The 12500-nt window shown below is 38.5% G+C and overlaps 1 protein-coding gene and 1 long non-coding RNA gene across 3 annotated transcripts in view; both read right to left on the bottom strand.

The window, feature by feature from the left end:
* Positions 1–12500, bottom strand: part of LOC147020748 (BDNF/NT-3 growth factors receptor-like) — a 576920-nt gene that overhangs the window by 514544 nt on the left and 49876 nt on the right. For both annotated transcript variants that reach the window (XM_085896363.1, XM_085896362.1), the window contains exon 4: positions 10659–10727. In XM_085896363.1, coding sequence (XP_085752489.1) covers positions 10659–10727 — 69 coding nt within the window. The remainder of the gene's footprint in view (positions 1–10658; positions 10728–12500) is intronic.
* On the bottom strand, positions 2721–6756 carry LOC147020749 (uncharacterized). Its single transcript, XR_015062107.1, has 3 exons — positions 6652–6756; positions 3310–3397; positions 2721–3061 (listed from the first exon to the last, which is right to left on the bottom strand). It is a non-coding gene; the product is annotated as an uncharacterized LOC147020749 (long non-coding RNA).

Genomic DNA, 12500 nt, shown 5'->3' with positions numbered 1-12500 from the left:
TAAACCTATGCTGACTACTTTCAATTAGTTTGTATTTGTTTAAATGGTTCCTCATCTAACCCTAACATATATACATCTATACAAAAACATATGAACGTACAAATATTTATACAAACATATATATATATATATATATATATATATATATATATATATATATATATATATATATATATGTATACATACATATACATATATATATATATATATATATATATATATATATATATATATATATACATATATATATATATACATATATATATATATATATATATATATATATATATATATATATATATATATATACACATACATATATATATATATATACACATACATATATATATATATATACACATACATATATATATATATATATATATATATATATATATATATATATATATATATATATACACACATACATATACACACACACACACACACACACACACACACACACACACACACACACACACATATAAACATACATATATACACTGATAAGCCAAAACATTATGACCACTGACAGGTGAAGTGAATAACATTGATATTATCTTGTTACAATGGCACCTGTCAAGGGGTGGGATATATTCGGCAGAAAGTGAACAGTCAGTTCTTGAAGTTGATGTGTTGAATGCAAGAGCAATAGGCAGGAGTAAAGACCTGAGCGACTTTGACAAGGGCCAAATTGTTATGGCCAGATGACTGGGTCAGAGACTGGGATATCTATACTGTACTCAACATGGTCAGAGTATATATATATATATATATATATATATATATATATATATATATATATATATATATATATATATATATATATATATATATATATATATATATATATATATATATATATATAGCCATGTATGCATTAGCTCCATTATATTAATCAAGATATGGAAGTCAGGGACGTGATTACACACTAGCAAATGTTTTAACTGTGCTTTTATGTGGACGTGAAACATGTTAAATTAATAAGATGAGCAAAAGGGAATTAGATGTTTCAGAAATGTTATTGGTTGTCACTGGCATGACTATATAAGCAATTAAAAGATAAGAAAGAGAACAAAGAAAGAATGTAAGATCAATTATATGTTGGAAATGTATGTGTCTGCTTGGACATTCTTATCAACTTCCAGAAAGCTGGTATGTTGGGACAGGTCTTTTGCTCGAAACCGAACGGAAGAAGCAAATTTAGCAGACAACAAATAATCTGGGAGGGGATAGTGAAACATTACTTGGCAGGGAGAAATCTGACCTGGAGTATGTTGCATGAGATTGCACAAGAACAAAATAAAAAAAAAAATAGGACCACAGGACCTGTAGCTTATCTGGGCCCTGGCCTAACGTTGCGACCCAAATTTGGTATAATTCTGACTGGTGGGTCTGGTGAGGAAGATTTTTAAAGGAATTTATAAGAGTTTCCAAAAATTTTACTTTGTCCACCATTTTGACACACCTCCGGTCATGTGATCAGCATGACCTCCACAATTTAACATCACAACCCTGTCCTAATGTTGTAACCCAAATTTGGTAGCATTCTGACTGGTGGTTTCTGGGGAAGAAGATTTTTGAAGGAATTTACGCAATTTTCCCAAAAATTGTCTCAGTTGGCAATTTTGACACACTTCAAGTCAAGTGATCGGCATGAGCTCCATAATTTAACATACAGTACATACCCTGGCCTAAGGTTGTTTGGTTGCATTCTGACTGTTGGGTCTGGAGAAAAAGGTTTTTTAAAGAAATATACTACGTTAGCCATTTTCAACAACTTGAAGTCATGTGACCGGAATGAGCTTTGCAATTCCTGTTACCAGTCAGAAGAGGAACGTTGCTGAAATATTTCAGCTGGATCACCCCAGCGGTTTGGCCAGAGAAGTCGAAAAAGGAGATGGATGGATGGACGGATGGATGGTGCACGATGACAATACCTTATCTGGAATGTAAATTCTGGATAAGCTCAAAAAACCCGGTGAATCATTGGTAATGAGTGGCGTACAGTGGTTGACTCGGGCATCACGAGGCACAGGAGACTGACGAAGAAAACCAAGTCATTGGGGCTTGAGCCCTTACTTTTTATGGAGCGCCCAGGCGCTCATGACGGGTAAATGCTTCAAGGTTGGAATTAATCCTGGATTGGTGGTCATGCCTTCCCAGAGTGCAGAAATATCCAATGAGTAGCAACTGAAATTGAACCTACAGCACTGACAGCAAAGCAACAAGACTTTACTTACTCCACCACCAAACAACTCCCTGCAGATTTAGGTAAGAATTGAAAGTTTGGGCAAGGTACTGGCACACAATGGCCTACACTTTTTGGTAGGTACTGTGGTATCATAAACACCTGCAAGGAAATGTTAGTAAATCAATCAGTCTCATTCACATCTTATTCAAGGATGGCAAACTCACTGATTAATAGTGTCTGCAAAGCTCCATTATGACAGTTTATAGTCATGCCAGGAATCAAACCTAGACAAGACAGCTCAAAGGCAAGTAAACCATCTCAGAGCTATCCTATCCGCTGAAGGATACTGTCACCATCCCTGTAATAATATCTCTTCCAACCCTCATCGTCCTAATATACCTTCCTCTTTCTGACAATCTGACATCACTGATTATGTTGGTTTTGCTCAGTACCCCTAGTGCAATGTGGTGCCAAATAGTATGCAGGCTCAGTCAAAAGTCTTTTTAATGCAGGTTTTTAAGCACATCGAATAGCACATGAATAGGGAGTAAAGAGGTAACAGATATAAAATGGGGCAAAGGGCAAGAACATACCCAGCTAAAACACGAGCATTGGGTTAATTGCTGGACAAACGTTGGATCAATGCTGGAAAATAGACATCATTTTCCCGGTATTGGACCAACATTGGTAATCCTCTTGCGACCATTCCAACCTCTGCCAATGTCAGTGTGCTCGCTGGTACAGATGTCTCACAGCACAGGTTAATTTCAGGTTAATAGTGGTAACAAAGTCTCAACAGGCGTAGTAAAGCTCAGAAATAGCAATGCAAGAAACCACGAGATGAGAGCGGTCAACCGATTTGAGATCCTGGAGGAAGGAGCAAAAAACAACAGGCATAGAAAGACAATAATACAGTCGAGAGAAGAGAATGAATGAATGAACGAATGGAGGTGAATATTAAGTTGAGACTTGGAGAGGATAACAAGAATATGGTTTCTGGTTAAAAACATGAACGACCTGGATTGGGCAGGGATGAAGCAAAGACGTGAGAGGGCAGGGATAGCAAGACCAGAATCGAGCCGGAAGAAAAGAAACCCACTACCAAGGCCACAAACCTGCCTACAGTGAGCAAGAGGCGGACTCAGACTCGAACTCCTGTTGTGAGATGCCAATGACATTGAGGGCCTTAGATTCCACCACAGCCTTGAAAGAAGGGAAAGATAGAAAGCAGCAGCACCAGTCGACAGAGGGGAGCCATATTTCACGAGTCTTTCATTTTTAAGATTATTTATATCTTGCCGATGATGAATGAAGACAATGAGGGCAATGAAGGCAGAAGCATGTGTCCCAAGACAGAAGTGTTAAACTGCTGGTTTGAACACTGCCCTCTAGAGGTTGTTGTTGTTACTTTTGATATGAACATTTTCCCTCATCCTGGTCCCATTGCTCTCTCAGACCCCATACAGGAGCCTCGGAGGCCTCCAGCTTTATGTTTAACTCAGTCAAGGCTCATATTTCAATGTCATCCATGTGAAATGAAAGAACATACACATGTGGTTATAAATCATGCATTTGGTTCTATACAGCAACAGGTAATAATGAATAAATGTTTAAAGCAATAAAAATGGAAGCATTTACAAAGACATTTAAATCAAAGACAAAGTGGAAGAAAATTCTTCGATTGTAACAATCAAGAAGACCATTCTTGTTATTCTAGTCAAATGCAAACATAACCCCACCCACATCTCCCCTCACCCCTCAACCCTCCCCCTCCCCCCTCAAACCCCACAACTTGCAAGGTTCTGTAAGGAATTTTTAAAAATTCGATTGTATATCAGCTTTTATGTAAGAGAGGTATACTATGTGGTGAAGCAGTGATTGTTTTAATATTAATCAGAAAATCTGCTTCTTGGCTGACTTAAGAGGTTAATTGTTTAGGTGTACATCAGTAGTGGCACAGATGCTGGCAGGTTGCATCAACGCGACGCAGATGTCTCCTTCCAACAAGACAAGTTTGGCAATTGCACACAAAGAACTTTACTACCTTCCTGGCTGACCACCTCCTCGCACAAATGCTATTAAAATGAACGGAAAATATGCGGTTAAATTCTCATTGTTCCGTATTTCACATTCACTCGCTGTGCATGTGTCCAGTCCAATTCATGTATTAGGAGACCGGTAAAGAGGAGAACACGATTCCGCAAATTGCCCAACGACATTGTGCTCAATCCAAATGCCCATTATCCCAGCCTCATTGACTAACGGTTTCTGCAAATTAAGGTAGTGTCACTGGCCACAAGACATTCTGTAACATCCTGGAATCTGACTTGTGAAAATCGAATTGCTATCGGGCTAAGCAACCAACAGCGCGTCAGAAGTAGAATAAAATTAAACTCCCATCGCCCTCTTAATATCGTGCACCATTTAAGACGTCATAAGACTATTAAATTTGATTTGTCACTTGGAAAAAGAAATAAACAGACGAGGAACGTGGGAACACCTTCATCTTCCAAATGAGGTCCCGATCCCCTCACGAGCTGCTTTTGTTAAAATGACTATTTTGAATAATTATACTTTAAACATCAACCACACTATGTGATATTTGTTTATAACACAGAAGTTAACACCGAGTAAAATTTCCAATCACAATTGGATTACCAAAGGATAATGTTGCAGTGGATCTTCTGGGAGTGGGCTTGGAAATGTTTCTTGTGTCACCTGGTCCCGTCTTGTCGGATAATTTTTTCAGAAATATCGTTGATTTTTTTATTTTTTAACATCAAACACAAAGCAACTTTGTTTCAACAATGTGAGATGCTGATTCTAACACATATATTTTTGAAAGGGAGAATAACATTAAACCTTTTATGTGTGCATTTGCCGATTATGTATCGGTTATAAGGTTGACAAAGTAGAGCGAGAAAGCCAGCGCCAAGGGGAAGCCTCACTCAGCACCCACGATCCAATGATGGCCATTTTTATTCAGACCGCAATATGACCTTGACCTTCAACATTTAGAGATACAGTGCAAATTAACAAAAAAAAAAGTGTCCCATCTACAATCTATCCAGAAAACTCAACATCATGAAAATCGGAGGAGAATTATTCAAGTCATGATCAAAAAGGTGTATTTTGTTAATTAGGTCACAGTCTGAAAAAAGTAGGTTAAGGGCACGAAAGAAATTTCAGGTGCACAACTTTAGTGCAGGTACACTATTGTGATGCAATATCATCTTGAAAAGCCAAGCGGTCTTTGAGATTCATCAGCATGTGTTGGCAAAATTGAGCGATGACAAAAAATGTTTTTTGCCTCAAACCGCCATTTGACCTTCACCTTTAATCCAGAGGGGTATAATGTAAATTAAGTGTAAATGCCGTTTGCTCCAAAATATCCAGAGAGGGCAATTTCATTTCAATTAGACAAAGCTTTGTCGAGTTATGGTGAAAAATGTTAAATTTTGGTTGCAAGGACTATAATAAAGGACAACCAACCACAGCATTTATTTTGTTGTTTTTTTTAATGCAGCCTATTAAACTTCCATTTAGCCTCACCACTAGCACATAAAAAGAAGTTGAAAGGAAAGGGACAGGGTCTGTGTGAGCAATGGGATCGGGAAGAGGGAAAACACTCTCCAAAGATACCAACAACAACAACAACAACAACCCCCGAGCCAAGAGGGAATTGTTCAAACCAGCAGTTTAAGGCTTCCGTCTTGGGAAACATGCCTCTGCCTTCATTGCCTTTGGACAAACCTGAGTTATGTTCTGGTAAAAATGTCTATAAATGGGTCATGACCTTAACCCTTTGAACCCTAGCGGCCGTTTTACCAGCTGCTATTCAAACCTCATTATACCCGAGTGATCGGATTTTTCTCCAGGGGGTCCAGGGTGGGGGAGCCGAAAGTCCAAGGAGCTCAGGGTTCAAAAGGTTAAAATTAGAGAGAGGTCAAAAAATACGTCAACCCTGCATGCTTTCTATTCTCATTATTGAAGCAAAATTTCATTCGGAAAATATTCTCCGGCTCCGATATACAGCTTGGACATTGGCACACAAAAAAAGGGAGAAAATTAATTAATTAATAATTAAACCTAAATGGTGGTTCAGTACTCTTAGGGGGGTAAGAACGTTTTAGGTGCCATTAAAATTGGGGGTACTAATTGTAGAAACAAACCATACAACAGGTATAAGCCTCCCTCTATCCTACAGAGGGAGGCTTAATTACGAGGGGCATTCTGAAAGTTTTATAAACAAGATACAATAATCCAAGATATGCCGAGCTGAAAGTATGAGGCATAGCTGGTGTGGACATAAAACTGTCCTGTTTTTCAATGGCAGTTGTAACTGGGAAAGTTTGATCAAGTTGGATTCCTCATCGGTCACATCCATTAGTTTTGAATGCATAAATAATCAATGGAAGCAGAAGAAAGCATGAAAAAGATGAGGTGTGGTTTCTCACCTCGTCGCAGGTGGATTCCAATTTCTCAAAAGCGCATCACACTTCCTGAAGTACGGTTTCGCTTTTTATCAAGGTAATCAAATGTTTTGGATGAATCACATGCACTTCATGAAACTTCGGCTCTTCCACGAACAATTCCCGAATATTCAGATTGACTACCTCTTTCACTCCTTCTCTTGAACCATTCTATCATTCACACTTTTTTATTTCCTTTCCTCAACATCGTTCTTTCTTAACAGCGCATGTTGCAATTATAGCCAACTAGACGACCCGTGAACCCATTGGGTTCTCCCATTAAGACAGCGGTTGATAAAAACATCATTTCAAAAAATAATAAAAAAGATATCTCCAGCGAACTATACCACTGAGGTTGTTTGCATTGATCAAATACTCCTAAAGAGTGCTTGACTGAATCGGGAATTGATTTTTAAATAATTTTCCGTTGCCCCATTTTAACAAAACTTGATACTGCACACCGCAGGAGAATGGCGAGTTAGTCGGGCTGAAAATTTTTGCGCTATCGTGTACCATTTTGGCTGCATTTCGGGAACATACATACATACATATATATACAAGATGAGAGTTTTAGTAATATATAGATAATGCACGTTTTGTAAATTTTTAGGCATGAGAAGCCATCGCACAACAAACTTTCACAACAGCCACTAATGAAACTGAAGGAGACAACTGAAATGGTCTGGATACCATTGCTCCTGTCAGTTAATAAATGAGATTTTCAATTTGTCAGGATTGAATGATTGCTTGGACAAAGCTTAAGCCATTCAATCACAAAAGTTTGCTTTGTTCTCAAAAGAAGGTTTCTTTAAAAAATAAAATAAAATAAAAAAAGGGAAAGAATTGGTTTACATCGGGGACTTTGCAAGCCAGTAAGATAAAGGCAGCCGTGAGACTGTATATAATCATTCCTTCAAAGAGTCCCAGTCTGTTCCGTGAAACAAACCGATCGGAGGTCGATGACGATTTACGGCAATTTTATGTACCTGCATAGGAAAGATCAGAGGACGCACCGATTTGTTTCAGAAACTCATTCAGAGGCTGAGATTTAAGGCTGACAGCCAATGGCAGTATGCAAACAGGCCGTAATTAGTTAAGGCGTGGAACGTAAGAGATGCTTTTGAACAAAGCTACCTGCCGTTATGCCAGCCACCCAATTATAATTACAGCTTTTACACATCAGTTAATACATCAAAGCCAGGCGAGATGAAGGCAATGGGTTTGACTGGAGTGTACGAGACGAGTTCTGCTAACCACATCTCATTTGCCACAAAATAACTAACAGCGGGATGTGTGTTGTGTTTTTTTCATGGCTTATCCTCCCTTATTTGTGCCGGTGAATAAGGAATCAATTCCTTGTTCAAGGCATTACGGTGTTGGATACTCGCCAAGTCGACCTTTATTAGCACTGCTATACAACAAACATAGTATTCCGAATTATACTGCACTGTCTAGTGCTTTTATAGGAATGAAGCACAAAGACAATCAAAAAGCAACGGCCGGTGTGATTAATGCGGATGATGTTCGACACAAATTGATAAAAACAAATTGTACACAGAGGCCTGAAAGTCGTTTTACTCCTCCCCAGGAAAGCCTTCCTTCTGAAACTCTTTTTACATACATATTGTGCAATACTTACAATAATAAAATTAGTCATCGTATCTGTATGAGCTCAAATCATTCTCCTTGCACCCCACGGTGGGGGGGAAGCGGAGGGGAAGGGACGGAGGGAGGTGGGAGAAATTTATCAGAGGTAAAGAGACTTTTAGACCACCCTGTACAATGGTCAGAAAATTTGGAAATGAGAATGAAGTCGTGTTTATAAAAGTAAAAGTTTGAAACAAATATTCACAAAAACAAAAAGAAGAGAAATCAACTGTGGGTACGATGGCTGTAAAATGATGACGACACTTGACTGGCATCCCACATAATGAGTTTCAATTCACCTCAAGGTGGCAGTATTCCGAATTGGGATTCAAACTTTCTGGAACCCAAGCTAGTCTACGTCAAAGTATCGTGTTGCTATTGGATTTTGGAAAATAAAAAAATCCATCTGGCCCATGAATGACATTCACAGTGGCGGTAATCTGCATGCACTGCCTGTACTTCCTGCAGTGGTCCACACTTGGAGCAGTCCACAGACTGTAGTCGAGTCTTAATACCTTCAAGAGCAATTTTGGATTGCCACTACGCTGCTCCCTCTGAAAACACAAACAACCTGAATCCTTTGAAGTGGATCTAAAAAAAAGTTTTTAATAATAAAATAAATTTAAAAAATAAGAGGAATCCTTAAAAAATAGACCAAAGGAAGGGGAAAGCAAAAAAGTAATGAAAAAATATGGCCAATAACCTGAGTAACGAATTGGTAGGTCGTTCAAGCCCCGGCCAAGTCACACGAAAAGACTTTGAAAATGGTATGTGCTGCTTCCTCGCTTGATGTTCAGCATTTAAATGGTTAAGAGCATGGACAATTCCCATAGGAAGGAGGAAATTCCTTCGAAGGAAATGCCCGCTGAGGGCGGTGAGAAAAATCAAAGCCATTGTGGCGACGTTGCTTGTATCCAAAATGCCACGGGAAGTGACGGCACTTCAACCAAACTCAGTGGCTATGTTGTAATGTTGGTTTCACCTAATAGTCTCGTGTTGTGTATATTCGTGTGTGTGTGTGTGTGTGTGTGTGTGTGTGTGTGTGTGTGTGTGTGTGTGTGTGTGTGTGTGTGTGTGTTTGTGGCAGCACCACTACAAGCATTATATCATGTAAAAATAGAACAGCACTCTTCGACATCACGACATTGACGGATATGCCTCTGCCCACATGATTACATCATTATACAAACTTATACCTAGTTTGATTTCAATCCCTGAACTCAGACTCAAAATATTAAATAAATCTGGCTGCCAAACAATGCGTCTTGATCAGGTTGAATTTTAAACCACATATTCCCCAAGACTACTAGATCAAAACTTTGACATTTCACGTCGATTGATGAAGCGGTCAAAAATATATAATTTTTTAAAGATTCTCGTTCAATCCAATATGGCTACCTTACCATGTGACCTATTAATTATTCATGAACAACCTGGTATCCCCAAGGCTTGGGAAACATGTGGGTGAAAAGTTTCCCCTTGATCTGTCAAGCCGTTCTGCAGAAGAACATTTCTAAAGGTTTTACGTTAAAAAAATATGGCTGCCGAACTGCATGACCGATGACATTATCAATACCCCCCCCCCCATACAATTTAGCCCTCGATGACCGTTAAAAAAATTCATACTGATCGAATAAAGCATTTGACGTATGCAATTATGACGTCACAACGAAGTCACTTATTACATCAACAAAAAGAAAAAAAATCACATGTATTTCCCATGGGGAGTCGTTGACATGTGCCAAGTATCAATTTTTTCCATGGAGCAGTTTTGGAGATACAGAGGTCCAAAGTTTTTCCTTGTTATTCCAACATGGCTGCCACACCACTTGACCTATGATATCATTAAAACATTCTACATGAGTAGTTGCACCTACGGTGAAAATTTTGTGTCAATCAGACAAGCAATTGCAGAGAAAACAGAGAAAATTCACACGGACAGAAGTACGGACAGACAACCCAAAAACATGCCTCCGGTGACTTCATCAGTGGAGGCATAAAAAGAAAAGAAGAAATGAAAAGTAGTCGTTGCAGGTGTAACCTCAGGTGTTTGGATAAATGAAGTGGGCAGAAGTACTCACAATCTTGCAAAGGTAAGACAATTATAACATCATAAAAGGAGCTTGAGAAAAGGAAAAAAAAAAAGGAGATAGAGAAAGAAAGAAATAATCAAAAGAAAGAAGGAAGCAAAAAAAAATGATAAGGAAATAAAGAAAAAGGAAAGAAGGAAGACAAAATGGAAGTTTAAAAAGGAAGATAAAGAAAGAAAAAAAAAAGAAAGGAAGGAGGATGTGAGAAACAGAAAAGGAAAAAAATGATGGGAACATGATGAAAATTTCACTTACAGATTACTGAGACTCAATCCACGAAATGCTTTCCACGAGAGGCTGCGAAAGCTGTTGTTGGCAAGGTTTCTGGAAGGTAGAGGAAGAGGTGGAAAAGGCACACATTATTGATACCTGTCATTTGATGCAACATTTTCCAATGAGAGTATGAGTGATAAAGGAAAGGAGGACAGGAAACATCTTCACTGATATATTTAAAATACAATGTCGAATATACCAATGTATGTAGGACGTGGACTCTCACAAGAAATACAAGTCAAAGGCAGGATGTAAAGATGTAAGAATTAGATGTGGGAGGAACGTAAGAGTTCTGCATAATAAAGATAATGAGTGACATGACAACAAAGTGTTTCATGTTGAAAACATAGAGGGCATAAAATGCATTAAAACTAGAACGGGCACTCGGTAGAGCGCATACCTTCGCCGCCGCAACTTTTTTCCGGGCACATTTGAAAAACGTAATTTTAAAACGTCCATGACGTCACAACCGTCAGTCCGATTGACGTCAAATTTGGTGTGTAACCTCCTTGAAGGCAGTCCAACAAAATGGAATGATAAACACTGAAAAATTAAAAAGTTGAAAAATGACGTCATCTTTTGACGTCATTTTGACACACTTCCGGGGACATCACGTCCAATCGGGGACTACCATTCTGAAAGCTTGTAGTTCACTGAACGTTTTAACGTTGGTTTCATGTTAATAGCTCTATTAGATCTGAAGCTATGCCTACAAGTATATTTTGACCTTGAGTGTGACCTTGACTACAGAGTTAATTGGCAAAACCTGTACATCAATAAACAGATATTTTGGTGCTGATCCTAATGCCTGGATTTGGGAGACTTTGCTTTATAAATTATATAGATATTTGAATGTAAAATATCAGGACATTTTAGCCACAATTGAAAAACGTCATGTTCAAACGTCAATGACGTCATAACGGTCAGTCCGATCGAAGTCAAATTTGGTGTGTGACGTCCTTAAGGTAAGTCCTACAAAACGGTATGATCAAAACTGATGAGATCGAAAATTGAAAATTTACGTCATCTTGTGACGTCATTTAGACGCACTTCCGATGACGTTACGTCAAATCCGACACTACATATCCGAAAGGTATCTCGTCATGGAACAATATGGCGGTGATTGCATGTCGATAGCTGTATTATGAAGGAAGTTATGCTCAAAAGTGTTTTTGACCTTTTCATGACCTTGACCTTGACCTTTGACCCGATCGCTCCCAAAATCTAATCAAATCGTCCTTGGATACTCACGAATCATCCCACCAAATTTCATGCAATTCGGTTTAATACTTTCTGAGTTATGCGAATAACAAACAAAACACACATATTCACAAATAGATAAATACACAGCGACCAAAACATAACCTTTCGCAGAATGCGAAGGTAATGACAATGACGTGTAAGTAGAGAGAGACAGCAGGAATCGAACAGATACAGTAAGCAGTTAAGGGAGGCTGGATACACATTACCTAAACCAGACGTTCAAAAAATTATACAGGGTGTTCTAAAAGTCTCCATACAAAGGGAAAATTAACACTTTCAGCAAAATGTCTCCCGAAATTCTTCATACATAGCTTATATCTTCTTTTTTTCAGATTCCCTTAAATAATGCCTTTGTCAAAAGAAGAACGTATTGAAATCATTCTCATGGCTGGCTTGGGAAGCTGTCACAAGGTTGCAATTGACTTTAGCAGGAAACATGGCAAGCACATCACACATGACACACACGACAAGATTCAGAACATGGATCATTTAAAGGAACACATCGAAGTGGAATTACTTGCATAACACCAGATATGTTGACTCGAGTTCACCATGAGTGGG

Source organism: Eptatretus burgeri, chromosome 9 (assembly GCF_056783735.1).
Source record: "Eptatretus burgeri isolate ZD-2024b chromosome 9, Ebu_testis_v1, whole genome shotgun sequence".
In the NCBI taxonomy this organism is placed as follows: domain Eukaryota; kingdom Metazoa; phylum Chordata; class Myxini; order Myxiniformes; family Myxinidae; genus Eptatretus; species Eptatretus burgeri.
This window is presented reverse-complemented; position numbering and strand designations above follow the sequence as displayed.